This window comes from Echinops telfairi, unplaced genomic scaffold (genome assembly GCF_000313985.2).
Source record: "Echinops telfairi isolate 266 unplaced genomic scaffold, ASM31398v2 ScPeMD7_23;HRSCAF=83, whole genome shotgun sequence".
In the NCBI taxonomy this organism is placed as follows: domain Eukaryota; kingdom Metazoa; phylum Chordata; class Mammalia; order Afrosoricida; family Tenrecidae; genus Echinops; species Echinops telfairi.
Genome location: NW_022103920.1, coordinates 40,337,897 through 40,358,810, shown reverse-complemented (window position 1 = coordinate 40,358,810; position 20,914 = coordinate 40,337,897). Strand labels below are relative to the sequence as shown.

The 20,914-nt window shown below is 46.1% G+C and overlaps 2 protein-coding genes across 6 annotated transcripts in view; one reads left to right on the top strand and one right to left on the bottom strand.

Annotated features, from left to right (window-relative positions):
- Positions 1-771, bottom strand: part of PUS7 (pseudouridine synthase 7) — a 57,982-nt gene extending 57,211 nt beyond the window's left edge. For 2 of the 3 annotated variants that reach the window (XM_030885227.2, XM_045288975.1), the window contains exon 1: positions 728-771. The gene's annotated coding sequence lies outside the window, so the exon portion shown is untranslated. The remainder of the gene's footprint in view (positions 1-727) is intronic. The other variant, XM_004702600.3, reaches the window with a different exon arrangement.
- A 5,586-nt stretch (positions 772-6,357) lies between these two features.
- The window catches only part of RINT1 (RAD50 interactor 1), a 26,169-nt gene continuing 11,612 nt past the window's right edge, over positions 6,358-20,914 (top strand). Inside the window, exons 1-9 of one of the 3 annotated variants that reach the window (XM_045288786.1) lie at positions 6,358-6,477; positions 6,860-6,905; positions 11,782-11,966; positions 13,967-14,208; positions 16,225-16,398; positions 16,497-16,646; positions 17,108-17,264; positions 19,144-19,254; positions 19,350-19,575. In XM_045288786.1, coding sequence (XP_045144721.1) covers positions 6,460-6,477; positions 6,860-6,905; positions 11,782-11,966; positions 13,967-14,208; positions 16,225-16,398; positions 16,497-16,646; positions 17,108-17,264; positions 19,144-19,254; positions 19,350-19,575 — 1,309 coding nt within the window. In that variant the 5' untranslated portion in view covers positions 6,358-6,459. Of the gene's footprint in view, positions 6,502-6,549; positions 6,578-6,859; positions 6,906-11,781; positions 11,967-13,966; positions 14,209-16,224; positions 16,399-16,496; positions 16,647-17,107; positions 17,265-19,143; positions 19,255-19,349; positions 19,576-20,914 lie in introns of those variants that run through there. The other 2 variants (XM_045288788.1, XM_045288787.1) reach the window with 2 other exon arrangements.

Genomic DNA, 20,914 nt, shown 5'->3' with positions numbered 1-20,914 from the left:
GAGCCCCTAATAAAATGATTATTTAATTTTTAAAAAACCCATAAAGTAAAAAAAATAGGGTGAAACCAGTTTCCATTTTTGAGGAGTAAAAAAGGTCTCCCTGAACAGTATGCTCTATGAAGATCTACATGGGACCACCTGGACAACGCACAAACTCAGAGGGAACAGACAGGTAGGTACCCGAGGGGGCAGCGAATGCATGTTAACCGGGAGGAACAACTCAGGAGGGCGAGCATGGCTGCACGGCTCGGAAGATCTAAGCAATGCCACGACATTATACTTGCAGAAACTGGTGAGCTCTGCCACACACACTCCAGACGACAACAAAATAAATAAAACGTCGAAAACAAAAACAGCGATGAGGGAATGCAGGACTACAGGCACGTGGGCTGGACTATGTGCACTACACGGCGTTGCGAACGGCGTAGGGAAAAGGCCAATGTTCTTTTCTGCCCGGAGCTCGGAGAAGAGTTTGAGGCGGCTCGGGGAGTGACAGCGCCGCAGGGCGCCGGCAGCGCGCGGCACCCGGACAGCTCGTCCGCGAAACGGGGCCACAGCGCAGGACCCGGCGGGCTCCGGCCGCGCTCCCGCGGGCACAGTTCGTAATGGAGGCGCCGCGGGCTCTGAAGCCCGGGCCGGGGCACAGTCCCCGTCCGCGCGGCCTCTCGGGGCGGGGCCCCGGGGCTGCACCTGGAGCCCGGCGGCCGAGGGGAGGCCGCGCACTTACCCGAAGCCTGGGAGCGCGGCGCAGCGCGACCGGAGCGGCGAGGGGGCGGGCGCACCGCCCGGGGGGTCACTCGGAAGAACCAGCTGCAAAGGCGAAGGAGCATAAGCCGCGCGCTCCGCGCCTCAGCTCCGAACGCTCCCAGCGGCCTCCGGCCGGGCTCGCACACGTGCGGCGCACCGACGCGCCGCGGCCCAGAAGGCCCCGCCCCAGGGCGGAGTCCGCTTCGCGCTGTCGGCCCCGCCCACCAGTCCCTCCTCCGGGGCGGAGCCCACTCTTCACCTCCGGCCCCGCCCACCGGCCTGGCCTGAGCCACTTCCCAGCCAGTCTGCACTTGCTCATGCATCCCGCTGCCTTGTCAGCGGAGGGGTGAGGAGCTCACGGTGGGCTGTTCACCCCAGGACTTTCCTAAAACAAAGAGTGGATTTACCAGGACCAAAGTTCTTTAGCTAGGCGTTAGGTTTTCCACAGCAGCGAATGTCTCTTGTGAATGTAGCTTATTTCTGGCCCTTTTTTGACGTCTTCCACCATGCAAACCTCAAAACCCACGGCCAGCAAGCCCAATGCCCCGGGGGTGGGGGGGGGCTGTAAGTATTTACGGAGCAGATAGGGTCATCTTTCTGCTGCACAGCGGCTGGTGGTTCCAGTACTTATCCTGGCAGCGCCACCAGTTAACTTAATGAAGAGAATCACTTCAGTCACTTGTGAAAACTCCTTCAATTGCAGCAGATCCACGAGCATCATTTCCCTCTGCTCCAGTTTATCCCTCCCGCTAGACAGGATCCCATCTGGAGACCTAATTATAGCAAGTTCATTCTTCTTGTAAAGAAAAATAAAATTAATTGCTGTCTCCATATCCTACAAGCTCATGCTTCCTGACCAAATCCCAACCCTAGCAGTTTTTACAGATTTAATATTTTGCCAAACTTCAACCCTGAGTAAACAACCCATATCTTAAGTCCTTATGTTTTTTCTAGACTTTGTTTTTAAAAGCTGGGCTTGAAATGTCTAGAGATCTGGTCCAGAGAATCACAGGTAATTTGTGCAGCTTGGTGAGGTTCTATATTGCTTTCCTCTGAGATTATTCAGTTAAGTACCGCTGATGTTTTTCAGTCCTTAACTCTTGTCCTGTCACCTATCTGGGCTATGAATCATCTATAGGTTAAGACCCCAATGATGGACAGCTGCAGTGATTTTCACCACCGCCATGCAGTATTCATTCACTGTCAAACTCTTTGGTGGTGTAGTGGTTACATATTGGGCCACTAACAGCAGTTTGAAACCTGTGGGAGAAAGATGGGGCTTTCTACTCTCATAAAGAGTTATAGCCTCGGAAACTCACAAGGGCAGTTCTATCCTGTCACTATGCCTTAGCATCAACTTGAGGGCAGTGAGTATTTTAGAGAATTATCTTCTCTGAGATGGTAGCCCAATTCTTCACAGATGCCTATAGAAAAGTGAGTGGTTCTCTCTCTCTTTTTTTTAAGAGCAGCGGTTTTCAACCTTCCTAATGCCGCGACCCTTTAATAGAGTTCCTCATGTGGTGGTAACCCCCCAACCATAAAATTATTTTCGTTGCTACTCCATAACTGTCATTTTGCTACTGTTATGAATCAACATGTAAATATCTGATACGCAGGATATATTTTCATTGTGACAAATTGAACATAATTAAAGCATGGTAATTAATCACAAAAACAATATGTAATTATATATTGTGAAATAGTTATTTCTAATTACAAAGAAATGAAATTTTGTCTCGAAGCATGGTGTAGCATGGGTAACAATCTTCACGCTGGGTACTCGTATGTGGGCATGTCCGCATGTGGGTGGACCCGCCTGAAGATGGATACAGGAGCGGTGTCTCAGTTCCTAGGATAAGGTGACCAGACGTCCCGATTTTGAACAATTTTTCCTGCGTCCCGCGGTGTTTTAAAAAAGTCCAGATTTTTGGAAAGAATGCACGACAAGCTAGGGTATATGATTTTTGGCTGCCATGTGGCTATTTCGCCAGGACATGAGTTTTATCAATGGTGTCCCGCTTTTGTCCCGCTTTACCAATGTTAAAATCTGGTCACCTTATCCTAGGACCATCGGAAATATGTGTTTTCTGATAGTCTTAGGGAAACCCCGTGAAAGGGTCATTTGACCCCCAAAGGGGTTTCGACCCACAGGCTGAGAACCGCTGCTCTAGAGGAAAGACAGTCACTCAGTTATGGTCATTAGCTGAGTCTATGATCAAAACGTACCCATTTGCATTTCAGCCTAAAGTGCCTAACACAAGGTCCAAGTGAAACATGCATTTTTAATTTTCTGTTTCCCAAAATGGGCTTTATTGACTTTAACAGGTAAAATAATAAAGAAGTGTTGAAAGCCCTTCCCTCATCCCAATTCTCTTTAGTAAGCACTTAGCAGTTGAATATTCTCTTTTGCCCTAAGAATTCAGCATAGCACGGGTCTAACATATAGTATAGGTTGCTAACTGCCTTTTGCGTGAATCTGCCTCTTCTTTCCTTCTTCTTATTCGGTACTATGTCTTCCCCACTCCTCTGATGGTACTCCATTGTTCTCAGTGCTCCCGTGGTTAAACCCAGCACACTAATTTTAAATGATTTATTTTCACATCTATTTCCTTGATCAAAAAGTGAATTCTTCAGAATTCACTAAAATTTTGGATTTAGGGTAATCTTTTCCCCCCCTTAGCTTTTATTACAGTTCTTCTTGCCTGTGATGTGGAAACCTTATTAGGTTTGCACTAAAACAGCAGGGACTGCATCTTCCCTTTTCTCTCACCTGTTATTTCTCTTCAAAGGCTGCCAGTTCACTTTCTTTAACGGATTTTTTCCTGGTTCCCATTATTTCTCTATGTAACTTACTCGTGGTGTTATTTTTCCTTGCAGGCATTGCTACTGGCTTCATTTAATGGAAAATGAGGCTCTAGCTCTCCCTCCTCAATTTGCTCAGCAGATATTGTGCCTTTTGCTAGATTTGTGTGTTTCATTGCGTCTAGGCAAATATTATTCACATCTTAGGCAAGTAGTAAACTGTGATTACTTCTCTTTTCCTGCAAAGTGGGTTTTTTTCTTTCTTCTCTTACAAAAACAACCCCACAGTGGCTGTGGGGGAGTTGGTTCCTACCCTATGATCGGACAGAGTAGAACCACCTCACTGGATTTCCAAGGCTGTAAACCTTGACAAACGCGCACCGTGTCCTCATCTTTCTCCTGAGGAGAGGCTGATGGGTTCAAACAACCAACCTCTGGTTGGCAAGGTTAGCAATGAAGCACTTAACCACTGCCCCGCCAGGGCTCTTCCTTTTGTTTCTATTAAAAACCACTGCAGTGCATTCGATTCAGACTCACAGTGACCCTATGGGACAGAGTAGAATTGCCTCACAAGTCCTGAGACTGTAAATTATCACAGAGCTGAGCCTCATCTGTCTCCTGCAGAGCAGCTCTTGGTTTTGAACTACCAACCTTTAGGTTAAGCAGCTCAATGTTTAATCCACTGTGCCACCGGGATCCTTTTGTTCTCCTGATAGCTAGTAACCCTTTTATGGAGCCCTGGTGCCATACTGCGGCATTCCTCCCGGAAGGTCCGCGGGAAGAAAGGATCCAGTTAGCCTCAGAAACCCATAGGGTCGCTCGGAGTCGGCGTCGACACGACGGCAGTGAGTAATAGACATATTATTTTGGTTTATTTATTCATCCCTAAGGCAAGCCCAACTTGTCCAATTGTTTCAATCTCCCACTTCAGAGGTTCAGCTACAAAAAGGGGTGCATCGATTTCATCCTCTGACCTGCGGCCATCTCTGCCTACTGCACACGAGTTGGTAGGGCCTCCCACTTCATGTTCCTCTGACCTTGTATCTCGTCTTTTCCTTTCCTGGTCGATTTCTCAACCCAGAGGAGCACAACTCCAGTAGCTTCCTGAGAAGGAGAAGTAATGAAACGTAATTTTTTTTAGTTATTAAATGCCTGAACATATCTTTAACGCCAAACTTGGTCTAGAGTTTATTAACCAAGCATAGAATTCTGGTTTAAAATAAACGTCCATTTAAGATAGGAAGAGATTTCCCCACTATCTTGTAGCTTCCTTTGTTACTGTTGAAATTCCAAATATATATTGATTCTTGGCCCTTTGTGAGTGTTGTTCTCTCTCGAAGCTTGGGATTATGGTTTGCCTCCTGCGCCCTGCAACTTCACCTTGGTGCGATTTACAGTGTCAGGAACCCTGTGGGGGCAGTCCTGCTCGGTCCTGTAGGGTCATTGTGAACTGGCCTCTCACTGGGCCCTGGCAGTGTGGAAATCCCTGCAGATCAACCTGGCGAAACGTTCTTGAGTTATTTTGCTGATGATTCCCTCTTTCCTAATTGTTTCCATTCTGTTTGAACCTCTTGTTTTTGATGTTGGACCTCTTGGACTGGGTCTTTAGCTTATTGCCTTTTCTCCCCTGTGGTTTTATTTTGTTTTATTTATTTATTTGTCCTTTTGCTTCTCCCACCCTAGACCCCAGGATATTTCCCATTTTGTTCCCATCTCCTTTATCGAACTTTTTATTGCTGTTATCATATATGATTATGTGTACATATATTGGCGGTGGGGCTCTGAATATTACTCTTTATATAACATCTTGGTCTCGTTTTTATGCTTGCAGTGGTATCTCCTATGTCTGAGGACTGATAACTTTTTAAAGTTTCTCTCACACTGTTCCCCATTCACAGTCTAAGAGAGGTTTGGCTCCTCTGAGGATTGTGCCCCTCCAGGTCCCCGGTTTGTTTGGGTTTCTCCTATCCTGTTCCTGTTCTTGTTGTTAAGTCGATTCACAGCGCTGCGGGGTAGAACTCTCCCAATGGGTTTTCTAGTCTGTACTTTACACAATCCCATCGCCCAGAGCAGCCGGCTGGGTTCCGACACCCAACCTTCCAGTTCAAAGCCAAGGGCTTCACTCTTGTGCTCCCAGGGCTCCTTAGGAAGCACTCAGATCCCTGGGTTCTCTCCCCACCGGCCCCCGTCCTCCTCCCTGGCAAAGGGCAAGTGCTTCTTTGGGCCTCTGACCTGGACAAAGTACACAGAGATGCTGAGTCCGCTCAGCTAGCAGGACGCTGACACCCGATCGGCATGCATGTCCCCGGCAGGAAATTGAAGGGTCCTCTCTTGGGAATGGGGCCAGTCTTAAAAAGAAAGGTCGAAAGATGCCAACATTGGAAATTCTCCGACTAAACAGCCCAACTGTATAACCTCACTTTGTTGGGTTACTTTGAAGCTCAAACTCAACAAGCCCCCTTATGCTCTCAGGGTATCTGTGCATGTTCCTTGATTTCCTGTGTTCTTAAATGCACGCAGAAAATCAAGGATATCATTTGAAGCAAATATAGGTCATTCTTGAACTTATGGTGGGGAGCGGTATTCCAAGCACACAATCAAGTGCCCCCACGCTGTGGCGAGGGCTCTAACGTGGTTGAGAGGTCTCCTCCCCGCTCCTTTCGAGGCCCCGCCCGGAGTTGCAGATGCACCCCCGGCCGGCAGGGGGAGGCCTAGCGCACGGCCAGTGGCTGCGTGGACGGGGCCTCTCTGGGTTGAGAGGAAAACACCACCGAGACGGGTAGAGGAAGTCACAGTGGCGATCAGCCCCGTAGCTGCCAAGCTGACAGTGTCTCTGTCATCGCCGGTGGCTGCAGAACTACACAAGCCACGCTGGCTGCTCATGGAGCTGAGGACGCGCGCACGGGCGGGATGTTGCCGGCAGGCGAGGTCTGCGAGCCTGCGGTGTCCCGGGTGAGGCGACCTGCTTTCGTAGAAGGCACTTCGCCTACTTGGAGCTTGACTCCTAGGAGGGTGCACTGGTAGCCTGGTGAGGTGGCACACATCTCCGGGGGACGTAGCCCCAGGAAGGTGGCCCTGGTGGTCAGGGGAGGTGGCTTGGGCTGCCCTGTGACCTCGGTGAAGTGGGCACTCCGGCGAACTGGCCCCAGAGTTCCCTAGGAGGTGGCCTTGGCTTGTCCCTATTAAGTAGCACGGATCTTCCAGGGACCTAGCATCGACGACCGGAGACCCTCGGGAAGGCCCCTGAGAACGGGATCTGTAACCGCCCCGCTTGAGTCTTAATGTGATTGTCACATTTTTCTCCTTCTAGTGCTTCCATGAAACTGGTGACGAAAAGAAGACTATCCAAGAAAAAAGTAAGCAGACTTCTAATATCTTATCTTTATATCCACTCCCAACCTCCCTTCCAAAACTCAGCCTTCTATGGGCTGCATCAGGCTAGGAGTCTCACGGCCTGTTATCTTTTAGTCAAGGAGCCTTTTCTCTGCACAATATGTTGTGTAATACAGGATACTATCATTATGCACATATTGGCCCCATAACTGTCCCAAGTTGTAAAGCGTGGACTGCCTTGGAGAAGAGCACTTTCTCCCACGCTGTTCAGGGACTGGCCTGTCAGACAGAATTCACAATTATTTAATGAAGTATCAGCTTGTGGGTGCTGTAGTGTGACATCCTACTCAATTTTGACTTAGAGGGACCCATATGTGACTGAGTGGAACAACCCTGGGCGACCCCCTGTGAAAGGGTTGTTCGGCCCCCAAAGGGGTCTCGACCCACAGGTTGAGAACTGCTGCTTTAAGGGAATTACTCTACCAAGTTTTTCTCCTGTGGAGCCACTAGGTGAGTTCAAACTGCCAGCCTTTGGGTTAGCAACTTACTGCTCAACCTTTGTGCTACCAGGGCTCCTTATCTACTCATTTTGCATAAGAACTTGGGAGGGGGAGGGGCTCATGATCAACTCTCATGGAAGCAGCAGTCAAGAAATCAAATACTGTGTTGCATTGGGCAAATCTGCTGCACTTTAAAGTGATGAAGAGCAAGGGTGTCACTCGGAGGACTAAGGTGCGCCTGACTCAAGACAGAGTCTTTTCAATCATCTTGTACATGATTGAGTAAGGAAGACCGGAGAAGGACTGACACATTTGAATGATGGTATTGGCGAAGAATATGGGATAGACCATGGAATGCCATAACTCTGCCTTGGAAGTCATATAGCCAGAATGTTCTTTGAAAGTGAGACTTTGTCTCATATGCTTCAGACACGTTATGAAGAAAGACCAACCCCTTGAAAAGGACAGTGTCCGTGGCAAAGTAGAGGACTGGTGAAAGAGAGGAAGACCCTCAGGGAGACGGGTTGACACAGTGCTGCAACAATGGGCTCCAACAAGAGGACGATTGTGAAGATGGCACAGGATCAGGCCATGTTTTATTCTGTTGTGGGTAAGGGCACTGTGGGTCGGGAATAACTGGACGGCACTTAACAGCGACATCCACAACAGTGATCTAAAACAAAGAGCCCTGGCGGGCAGTGGTTCAGCCATGGAGCTGCTGCTCACCGAAGATTCAGCCCTCTGACCTGCTGGCTGCTCAGCAGGAGGCACACGTGGCAGCCAGCTTCCCTGAAGATTCCCACCTCGGAAACCCTGTGGAGCTGTTCTCCCCTGGCCTGCAGTGTCACTCTGAGTTGGAATTGACTCATTGGCAATGGGTTGGGTTTGAGATATTTGGTTTAATCATCTAGGAGGTAGCTCTGGTGGTGCAGTGGTTACAGTGCTGTGTTGCTAATAGGAAGGGTGGTTTGAACCCCGCTCCTCCTGTCCCAACTGCTCAGGAAAGATGTGACAGTCTGCCTTCTTAAAGATTCTAACTTTGGAAGCCCTATGGGTGGGCAGTTCTGCTCTGTTCTAGAGGATCACTGTGAATCAGAATCCACTCCGCAGCATCAGATTTTGGTATGGAATGATCTAGGAAGGAGCACTTGGGGCAGAGTGGTTAAGAGCTAATTGAAAGAGAGGCACTTCAGACACACGGTTCTCTGGGGAAAGAGACCTGGTGATCTCCCTACAGCCTGGGTGACCCCTTAGGCAGTTCTACCCTGTCCTGTAGGGTCTCGAGTTGGAATTGCGTTCGTGGCACACAACAATATAGAACTATTACTCTAAATGGGCTCAAAATAGTCATGGTAATTGTTTAGTTGTGCTTTACCTTCAGTGAATGTGTAACTAAAATTTGCTTTAAGAAAAGCATAAAAAAAGGTAAACAAGCGGCCATCTAACTCGGAAGCAACAAAGCCCACATGGTAGAAGCACACCAGCCTGTGCAATCATGAGGTGCTGAAGGGATGAGGTATCGTGCATCAAAGAACAAAACATCATATCATTATGAATGAGGGGCAGTGCGGAGTGGGGACCCAAAGCCCGTCTGTAGGCAATTAAACATCCTCTTACGGAAGGGTTGCGGGGAGGAGACCAGCCAGTCAGGGTGCAGTGTAGCAATGATGATACATAAACTTTCCTCTATTTCCGAAATGCTTCCTCCCCTCTGCCCCATACACTATCATAATCCCAATTCTACATTACAAATCTGGCTAGACCAGAGGATGTACACTGGCACAGATAGGAACTGGAAACACAGAGAATCCAGGGCAGATGATCCCTTCAGGACCAGAGATGAGAGTGGCAATACTGAGAGGGTAGAGGGAGGATGGGTTAGAAAGGGGGAACCAATTACAGGGATCTATATATAACCTCCCTGGGGGGTGGACAACAGAAAAGTGGGTGAAGGGAGACGTCAGACAGTGTGAGATATGACAAAATAATAATTTATAAACTATCAAGGGTTCATGAGGGAGGGGAAAAATGAGGAGCTGATGCCAGGGGCTTAAGTAGAGAGAAAATGTTTTGAGAATGATGAGGGCAATGAATGTACAAATGTGCTTTACACATTTGATGTATGTATGGATTGTGATAAGAGTTGTATGAGTCCCTAATGATCAAACAAACAAACCAAAAAGCATAACAATAGATAATTTGGTTCCTGGACAGGCAGATCAATACCTCCATTCTCTACCTAGGACAGGAGACTACGTCAGGGATGCAGATGCTTGTTCATTTACTCTCATGAGCTCAACACAGCAAACAAAACTCACTGCCAATTCCCACTCAGCGATCCTATAGGGGAGGGTAGAACTGCTTCTGTGGTTTTCTAAGACTGCAACTCTTTGAAAGCTTTTCCTTTCTCCTGCAAGAAATCAAAGAATCTTCAGAGGAATTTGAAGGGAAATATATTGGGAAATGAAGTGGAAAAGCATGGTAACAACTATTCTATTAGCGGGATTTGGGTTTTGCTGAAAGAAGCAAACAGGATAAGGAGCAATTAGAGAAAGGGTCCCTATCATGCCCTGTGGCCTATGTAAGGTGTGATCCCATCCAGCTCGGAACGAGATCTACGTCTCTAGCACTTCATAGTCCCAGCTGTTCGAACTCAAAGGCTTTTCCTTGACGGGTTTGAGTGCACCATAGCTTTTCATCAACCCCCCACCTTGTCTGCCTTTGGGCCTATTTGATTCCCACAGAGCTGCCCTGTTAGATTCTGATGATAGGCTTTGCCCTTGCCTCTGTCTTGGTGGTTCTGCCAACTGCTGGGTAATTTGGAGTGTTTCATAAAGCGAGTGTGCTTTATAAAACACAAACACACACACACACACACATCTCCCAAATCACCAATATGCTAGTATGAAAAATGTCATTCGACTAAGAATATACTCTGCTGCATTTAAATGGTTACATCCAGAAGACATAATTATTTCTTTAAAGGTGAAAGGGAAAAGTAAAGTCAATCTTTACTCCCTAAAGTAGTAACCTTTGCATTTAAAATTCCTTAAAACTAGGAATTTTAAGAATGCCCAGGGAAACGAAGTTTCCATTATAACAAATTTGACCCAAATGTCAGTTTTCCTCAACTTGCCCAGGAAGAAAGAAGCTATGGGTGACCAGAAGACAATCGCTTACACAGGGGAACAAATACTTCAGAAGGAACAGGTTACCTGAGCACACTGGGGGGAGTGGAAGCAGAAAGAGATGGCGACCAGCTGTAGGTCAGGTTTCCCCTCCCCTCCCTTGCCGAGAAGCTGCTGAGGGCCCTCTGGATTCCCACGGGTGTTGGGTGTGTTCAGGACAGCCACCCTGGCCCACAGCAAAGATGCAGTGAGAAACATTGGCAGAGGGAGTACCCCAAGTTTAAGGCGGTGGGAAAGTATTTTGTTGCCTTTGAAATAGTCTGTACATTGGCTAGAAATCTGTTTTCTTAAGTATTTATTTAAGCAGCTGTTGGAAAGTTTTCATTTGTATGTTTGAACCTTGCCTCATTCCATAAAGAATTGGGTATAATGTATTTAACCGTTATCTTTTCATAAGCACCCTGACTAGTGGAAGAACTTTCAGGGTGAAATGGATGGTGGCATGTAGGACGTGATCGAGGTTCAAGCATGGAGTAAGAATGGACTATGATGACTCTGAAATATGAAGGATGATTCCTTTGAACTTGTGGGTCACTCTTAACACCTCTCATCTACTTGAAGTATTTCGGTATACTTTTTAACCTTGGAAAAACTTAAGTGTGATTGTAGACAAATTCTGATGTCTATTAGAGTTGATTCTGAGTTGTATGTCAGGGTTTTCAGTGCTTGGTTTGGGGAAGGAAATCAGCAGCCCTTTTTTCTGAGGCCCCGTGACTCACGGTGGCCCCTTTTCTGTGGGTTAGCTGTCAATACCCAGGAAAGCTTTTTTTTTTTAAGGCTAGCCTCTGCCCTCTGGTACTGAGTTGCTTTTATGTTATGAAAAGGTATTCCCAGTGCAATGAAAGCAGCATCAATAAAATCTGATTACATTTTCCCCTCCTGATAATAAGATCGCTTCTTAAGCCAGCAGGTCTTCTGGGAAGTTTTAATGGTCTTTTTTTGTGAATTGCATTGCCGTATCAACATCTATTGAAATTTGTGGTTACTGAATCTGGCTTTAGATATTTTTCCTAAACATTCCTTGAACTTGATCGACCATTCCTTTACCCAGACTTTCCTCACTTCTTAAGCATTTTGCAATCTCTGATACATTGCTTTGTAAGTATACATTTGGGTATTTTATATGTGTGACAACGATCAACTCGACTATCTGGTTTATCTTGGTATGTAACTCCCAGTCGTGTTGAGTAATTCTTCCTGCTTCACTTTAGGTCACATGAACATGGCTGCTCTTGTTGGAAGTGATCAAGTCTCTGAAAGTACAGATAAAGATGACCTCTCTCTCTACGTGTCTGCGTTCATAGAAAAGGAAGTTGGAAATGACCTTCAATCTCTAAAGAAACTTGATAAACTCATAGAGCAGATGACAGAAAGTAAAATGCAGTTAGAAGAGCAGGCAAGTATTAAAGCTCCTGGAAATAATATTGAGAACACACTTCCTGTCATGTAAACATCGCCACAAATAAATACAGAAACGATTACACCTTATCCCCGACCCCCAGCCCTCGCAACCACTTGCACAGAGATGTTTAATGTGCTTTGACTAATAAATGATTTCATAGGGTTTAAACGCTATAATGAAACACTTTTTCTTATATATGAAAGCATAGGGGAAAAACATGAAAATTTAACATTTTTAATAATGATTATTTCCAGATAGCTGGTTAACATTTGATTTGTTTTCTTCACATTTTACTTCATTTTCCAGTTTTTCTTTTACATGAACATATTATCACTTAAAATAATTGTTTGTTTGTTTTTTTAAACCAGTGATTATAATCTTAGAAAAAATAATAAATGGGTCTCTACTTGCAGAGGGGAGACCTGATGGCATAGTGGTTATGTGTTAGGCTGCTAATCACAAGGTCAGCAGTTCGAAACCACTAGCCACTCTGTGAGAGAAAGATGAGGCTTTCTACTCCCATCAAGAGTTATAGTCTCAGAAACTCACAGGGCCAGTTCTGTCCTGTCCTATAGGGTGACTGTGAGTCAGAATTGAGTCGAGAACAGTGAGGTCGGTAGACTTGCAATAAGGACCCCGGTGACGTAAGCCCTTAGCTACTAACCAAAAAGAGATGAACAGCGGGAACCTCTCAGCCTCTGCAGGAGAAAACTGCGGCCGGCCGTCGGCCTCCAGCGAGAGTTACAGCCTGGCAGCCCTATGAGGCGGTGCTCCTCTGTCCTGTAGGGTGGCTGTGAGTTGAAATCAACTCAGCAGCAGTGAGTTCTTGGTGTGCTGGACTCAGTGGGAGACAAGACCTGGTGATCTGCTCCTCGAGATTAAACACCTCGGCCCTCCAGGCCACTAGGAGGTGGAATTGACTCGATAGTTTTTTCTATTGGACAACTACAACGTGTGGTGTGGGTATCTGGTGTGTACGTCCCGGGCAGTAGCTGCAGTTTGAGATTGGCTGCTACCTGAAGGTTGGTGGTTTGAACCCATCCAACAGCATGGTGGAAGAAAGGCTGGCGACCTGTTGCTGCGAAGATTACAGCCAGGAAACATGGAGCAGCTCTGCTCTGATGCACTGGACTCACCCAAGTGGGAATCAAGTGAACGGGAGTGGCCATGCCTTTTGGTGTGCATGTCAGTGTGTGATTCCCAGGCTAAGATCTTCCCAAGACACTGGGTCTCGACCTGGGCTTAACCCTGATTGCCGGGGTGAGAGGTTGGGGGGTTTATAACACAGATACAGATATTCTCTGGCTTAGGATGCATTTCAGTTAGGACAAACTGTCAGGTTTGTTTTGTTTTTTAACATCTTACTAGGATTATGTACCACATATTATGTTGCAGTGTATCGTTCGCTGATTTGATCATTTTCAGCTGTTCATGTGCAGATTTCAGGGCCATGATTATAAAGATAGTGATAAATAAAAGGCAATAATAATGAAAACTAAAGTCAGAAGCGAGTACAGAGGGAGGGAGGGAACCCATTTTAAGTCAAGGATGTATTGTCCTCTGTTTTTCCCCAGGTTCCAAATCAGAGCACCACTCACTTTTGAAGGAAAATAACTAGGTAGTAGTTTGCAGCGGATCAGAGAAACCTGGCAGAGTGTCAGGCAGGTGGTGTTGCTGGTGTTGGGGTGTCAACCCTTCAGTGTGCCTTCATATCCAGCAAGTTTAGCTGGACCAGCACCCACTCTTTGCAACCCGATGACCTCATGTTGGCCCTACTGCCCCTTGGGGGTTCCGAGATGGCCCATTTTTCTGGTAGCAGACTGCCTCCACTTCTCCCAGGGAGGTTGGCTGGGGGCTTGAAACTGCCAAACACAATTTTCAATTCCATTAGAACAAATGTGTACTTTGACGGTAAGGTAATGAATTAATACTGGTTTGAAAGTTGTATTGGATTGTTGCTAAATTGTTGTTGTTGTTGTTTTTGGTACGGTCAGGTACTTACAATTTCCTCAGAAATCCCTAAAAGAATTCAGAGTGCCTTGAAAAATGCTGATGAATCAAAGCAATCCCTTAATCGGCTTCTGGAGCAGGAGGCCACCCTCTCCAGTTCCATCAGCAGCCACCTGCAGGCTGCCCAGCCCTGGATGGATGACCTCAGGACCATGATTACCCAGATCGAAGAGATCGAGCGGCATCTGGCTTACCTGAAGTGGATCTCACAGATTGAAGAGCTGAGGTAAAGTGTGCCTCTTTGTGCTCATGGTGGTTATTGTACTCTCAGGCTTCCGTTTCAAAGAGGGCATGCGTGCCATTAAATAATTGGGTTAATTAAAGATTATAATAACACAGTTTTACCACTTGTTATGAAAATAGCATGATGTCAATGATTCTTATCCATTGTGAATGAACATAAACTTCAGGGAGCTTAATTTGCATTTGAAAGAAAGTAAGATCTCAGCAAGTTAAGGTATTAAGACCCATAGTTGAAATGTGGACATGATAGGAGCTATTATGCGTAATACCAAGTTAAAGAATCTGTAACCCTGCAGTGTGCCCATATTCCTCCGCATTTTTGGTGTGTGATTCGAGAGCAGGTCCTAGTTTTACATTCAGTGATCCACACAGTTTGTTCCCTCTCATTCGTTGCAGTCTCCTCTGGATACCTTACATATCCCGCTTTCTTCCTGTTTTCTGTTTCCATTCGGCCCCCTTTCCTGACTCTGACTTTTGTCCTTTTGCCCATTCCTATTTATGTTTACTTCTTAGACATGGTCATGTAATGAGATGCTTTCTGTGTAATTTTCATGAATGTACTCCCTGGGAAGCATGTGTTAGGACTATACACGCTAGTTTTCTTAGCTGAATAACTGTTCACTGTGGGTCGAAAAAGAAAATAAAGAAGACCTGGTTTTAGGTCTTTCAGGATTTTTCATGTATCACTGTCTATGTGACCTGGAAAGTGTGGGGAGAAATGGTTCGATTGTGAGATTGTCAAGGTCACTTATTAGCTTTTCAAATAAGCCAAAAGGACCTTTCTCACCTCTGGTGCATAGAGGACCAGTTGTACTGTTGCATCTTTGATCTGTTTTCAAATTACCTCCTCTTCCTTAAAGCTCCAGGAGCCTTGGTGGCATAGGTGGTTTGAACCTACTAGCTACTCAGTGGGAGAAAGATGAGGCTTTCTGCTCCCATAAAGATTTTTAGCCTTGGGAACCCACAAGGCAATTCATTCCCCTCTGCCCTGTAGGGTTGCTATGAGTTGTAATCTACTTGACATCAGTGGTGGGTGACTAACGTTGCCAAACAAAACAAACTCACTGCCATCAAGTCACTTCCGGTTCGTAGTTACCCAACAGGATCAGGTAGAACTGTCCCCGTGGGTTTCTGAGACTGTAATGCTTTATGGGAATAGAAGCCTTGTCTTCTTCAGAGCAGCTGATGGTTTCGAACTGCTGACCTTCTGGTTGGCAGCGCAATGCAGAACCACTCCACTGCCAGCGTTCTTACTAAACTAAATACTAATGTAGCTTAATTTTTAAAATTACCTATGTGAACTCAAACTGACGAAGATAAGCATCTCTGAGGGCAGGAAATCTGGTGGGTGAGACAATTAGGAGACAGATATCGAGAAAGGTGGCACAGCTTGAAGAATGAGACCAGCGCTACTGAATTGTATGTGTGGAAGTGACTGACGTGTGCTTCACACACACAACACTTCTAACCGTCCGGGAGCCATTTGCTCAGAGTTGGATACATATCTCTGGGAGGATATTCTAAAACTACGGTTGCATTTGGGGAATGGAAGTATAGGAGGGTCAGGAGACTTTTACTTCGGACTTAAGGAATTATTATTTTTATAAATGAAAAATAGCTGGGTTAAAAAAAATACTACCTCCCCCACCACCATAAAGAAAAAAAGAATAGAAATTTCATCTCTGCCTCTCTCCTCTCCCAAACTTGACCTTACTAGGTGTTCCCCACATTATATCCTGAGATTAAGGTGCTAAAGACTGCTGTCAAAGAACGGTGTCACCAGGAACTGGGGCCCAAGGCACCAAGATACAAGACAGGAGTGGGGAGAAAGAGTCCGATTGAGGACCGCGGCCTCCCAGACAGACGTGGCTCTCCGGAGGAGAACCCCGTCAGAGTGGTGCTGCAGGCTTCTTGGGAGAGAACTTTCCTCAGCACTTTTCTGGATTTGGTGTGGTTTTTCAGGAGCATTCTTTAGAATGTGCTTGGTCTCGTTTTACAGTGATAACATCCAGCAATATCTGATGACCAACAATGTCCCAGAGGCGGCCTCTACTCTGGTGTCTATGGCAGAACTGGACAGGAAGCTCCAGGACTCGTCCTGCACTCACCTTCTCGGCTTCGTGAGAGCCACCGTGAAGTTCTGGCACAAAATTCTCAAGGACAAGCTCACCAGGTTGGCAACTGACTCCCATCTCGGGGGACGTGCGTCAGTGGGTGTTTGCAGACATCCAGGTCTCTTACTGAAACGTCTCGTCTGCTGTTCTGTTGCAGTGACTTTGAGGAAATATTAGCACAGCTTCACTGGCCGTTCATTGGACCGCCTCATTCTCAAGCTGTTGGCTTAAGTCGACCAGCTACTGCCCCTGAGACGTACACTAACCTGGAGACACTGTTCTGTCAGCTTCTGAAACTGCACACCTCGTATCTTTATTCGAACAGAAACCTACTAACTTATCTTTTCTCTAGAGTGGATTTGGGGCCTCAGGGGAGCCTGGGCTCTGCCCAGAGTGAGTGTTGCCCTGTGGGTGAGAGGGCTTGGGGACAACTCTGAAACCCATGACGGGCCCAGGTTTGCAGCACACTTAGGTCTCTTGGGATCATAGGAAAAAATAGGCAACTGGGAGGAAAGCTTAGTAATTTAGTGTTAATGTAATAAACAATTACTTGAATTTGTTTCCTTAGTATTACCGTTCTTCATCATCTCAGGAAAGAGATTGATCACATTTTTGGTGCTTTTTTTGCTGCGTTCATATCTTAACTTAGATTGTCTTATTTTTATTCTAACCAACTTTACTTAGCATCTGATCTATTTCGTGGAAATTACCTGTAGTGTGTGCACACAAATGTGCTTCTGATGGTTTTCCTTGACTTGATTCTGTCAGAGATGAACTGCTTAATGAGCCTAAACAGCTCCCGGAAAAGTACTCTCTGCCCGCCGCCTCCTCTGTCATCCTGCCCATCCAGGTTATGCTGACTCCTCTTCAGAAGAGGTTCAGGTATCACTTCAGAGGGAACCGGCAGACCAATGTCATAAGCAAGGTGTGCTTTGCTGTCCTGTGTCTTTGATTTTTTTCAGTAGCCGATGCTAAAGCTTTCTCCTGGTGGTTTAAGTTAAAATCTGGGTCTGGCTGCAGTTCTGTTCTCTGTCTTAAAAAGCCTACGTCCTGCTCTGCCCCCGTCCCTTGCAGAGACATACTGAGGAATTCACCGGGTGGCTGTGCAGCAGGCATCATCACCCTTCGTAGGGCCGGCTCTCCCAGTTCCCCGACGACCTGCCGTCGTGTTTGTTGTGGCAGTTTTTACCAGTGTGAACCACTGTGTGAACTGTTCCCTCGGGGTTATAAATCGATCAGAAAGAAAAGAGTCAAAAGATAAGTGAGCATTCAACTGTGGACTAGAGTGTTGAAAAGATGTGCAGCTATGCCAGGGAGAAGGTGGAAATGCAGGAGGGGAGGGGAGGGGAGGCCACAAGTACCTCACCTGGTAGTTGAAGGACTCCCACCGAGAGAGGACACGATATGGAGAGTTTCTCTCCCTTTCCCTGCAAACAATCACTGATAGCGGCTTCCAGTGAAATGTGTTGAGAATCAGAACCCTGGCCCTTCTAGAGGGCGAGAACCAACTTGTGTATTGTTGGGTTTGCAGTGCCTGTGCCAGGGCTCGGTACGTGTTTTGAATGGGATGTTATTAAGTGCCAGGGTGCACGAGGCACTGTGTGTGTCATACATGAGTTCTAAAGGAGTCAAGGGGACCGATGGAAGTTTTCACGGGAAGGAGCAGAGTGGCGATTGATTTCTGGTTCTCAGATTTAGTTTGTTCTTTTGTACTTTGTGGGATGGAGTGGTAGTGGGAAGGCGAGTAGAATCAATTATTTAGAGCAGTGGTTCTCAACCTTCCTAGTGCCGTGACCTTTTAATGTAGTTCCTTCCTCACGTTGTGGTGACTGCCAACCATAAAATTATTTTCATTGCTACTTCATAACTATAATTTTGCTACTGTTATGAATCAGGCTACCCTTGTGAAAGGATCGTTCGACCCGCAAAGGGGTCGCGACCCACAGGTTGAGAATGCTTTTAGACCAAGCTGTAAGCGTAAAGTTGTAGAGCAGCCGTAGGAACACAAGGAAGAAGACTGTGAGGTATGTTCACTGCTTTTGAAAATGTGATTACAGTGGCCTGGCACTCTGTCATCAAGCCTAAACCGAGCAGCCCTGGGAATCAGAGCGCTGCCCTGCCCCTGTGTACTGCCAGCATCGGGCACACAGGAAATGCCTTGACTCGCTGTCAACTAGACTTGGAAGCTGCTGCAGAATCATCTCCTGGACCATTTAGCTTGCTGCACACTTGGTTTTACTTATTTATACTTGTTTGGGGGCATATGCAATTTTTAGTAATTCAGGCTAGCGTTTTTTCCCCTTCATTTGCCCTTGAGAAGAGTGAGCAGAGGAAACATCTCTTAAAATTACCGTTTATACTCCAGTATAAGCCGAGTTTCTCAGCACATTTTTAATGCCATTTTTGTGGTAAAATTAGGTGCCTCGGCTGATACTTGGGTCGGCTTATACTCGAATATATGGTATCTTGAAAGCTATTTCAAAATACAAAATTTAAAGCCCAGCCACTCTTTGTAATACTCCTCATTTCCTGTTATTCAACTGCTAGGCTCTTGGTAAATGTCTGAATTTCTGGATTGGCTCATGGTGTTGGAATTTGTTAGGAGTATCTTGGGAAATACTTGACATGAAGCCTTGTGTGCGTTTAAAGTTCAGGGCAGAAATTGTGCTTTTATATGGAGGACCTTTCACCTCAACTCTGCGAGTGCTGTATGTTGACCAGGACTATACGGAGGCTTGTAATGGTACTTAATTTCTAGTTGGGGTGACTTTTAAGGATGCAAACTATTCTACCTTCTTCCTTAGCCTGAGTGGTACCTGGCTCAAGTCCTTATGTGGATTGCAAATCACACTGAATTTTTGGATGAGAAGATTCAGCCGATATTAGACAAAGCTGGTTCTTTGGTGAATGCGAGGGTAAGAGACTCGGCCCCAAGCACTTCCTCTATCGAGTTGTCCGTACCCACGACGACTTGCCCTTGGTGTACTCTGTGATTGTGCTTTCCTTTCAGCTGGAATTCTCTCGGGGCCTCGTGATGCTGGTTCTTGAGAAGTTAGGTGCTGACATCCCTTGCCTGCTCTATGATGACAACCTCTTTTGTCACTTGGTGGATGAGGTGCTTCTCTTTGAAAGGGAGCTACACAGTGCCCACGGCTACCCGGGCACGTTTGCTAACTGTATGCACATTCTGTCGGAGGAAACCTGCTTTCAGAGGTGGTTGACTGTGGAGAGAAAATGTGAGTGCTAATGCGTCCAGGAGGGGGAGAGGTCTGTTTATGTGAATGTAACGGTTGTATGTTTTCTACCTCTGGGCAGGGCCATGCTGGTGCTGTTAGATGCCATTGGGTTGGCTCGCATCAAAATGGCCCCGTGAACAGCAGAAGCAAACACTGCCCACTCCTGTGCGTCCTCACCATTGTTAGGTTTGAGCCCAGAGCTAGGTAAACCTTGCTTGCATAAGGCTTGCCAGGTTGCTCTCACAAATCACCTTAAAAGCAAAAAACCACTAAAACTAAAAAAACCCAAACATTATCTTGGCACATACGGTAATCTACATATGGTATAATCCAGTAGTTCAGTCATCAGAAACCATCTTATTTTTCTCTCTGAAGCTTCAGATTCTCTGATAATTCTACTCTATGTGCTTCTAGAGAGCACTGTTCAAGCCAGTGGAGTGTTTGACTGTTTGTATGGAATTTACAAAAAGCTTTTTTTTCCCTCTTGGTAGGATCTCTTTGTAGCTTGTTCAGTCAGTGTAATTATTTGCAAGGCTTGTTGGTGGGAAAGTAAAATGTTTTATTTAACTCTAAAATAGAGCATGTTAGCATGAATCATCAATGAGAAAATTGGGACACAAACTTAAGGGCCCCATTACAGGGCTTACATGGACTACCAAACATCATAAAGGACACACACAGGGTAAGACAAAATAAACGACTAGGACCTGTGAAAAGTAAAACGCCTATACACATCAAAGACTTCATCAGAAAAGTAAAATGAGTCCAAGGGTTGGGGGAAAAAATCTATAGCAATGCTACAATGGACATGCGACTAACTACAGAATTCTGTAACACCCCAATTTAAAAAAAATCCAATGAAAAGGTTGGCAAAAGACCTGAATAGACTATTCACAAAAGACAACACTCAAATGGCTAACAAGCCCATGAGGGAACACTCAGGATCACCAGCCATCTGGGAGATGGCAGTCAAACCACGATGAAATAGCACCTCCCACCCACAATAGCAATACCATGCTATACCATTGGCTAAAAGTAATGACGTTAGCAGTAGAATTACATTATGCCCCCCCCCAGGGAACGATTAATGGTGTTCTCTATCATAAAATGATAATGATGTCTCTAAAGCAAACCAGAGATAAATGGGTGCATAAGCAAATGTGGTAAAGAAAGCTGATAGTGCCCGGCTATCAAAAAGTATAGCGTCTGGGATCTTAAAGGCTTGAAGGTAATCAAGCGGCCATCAAGCTCAGAAACAACAAAGCCCACATGGAAGAAGCACACCAGCCTATGCAACCACGAGGTGTCGAAGGGATCAGGTATAAGGCATCATCAGAAC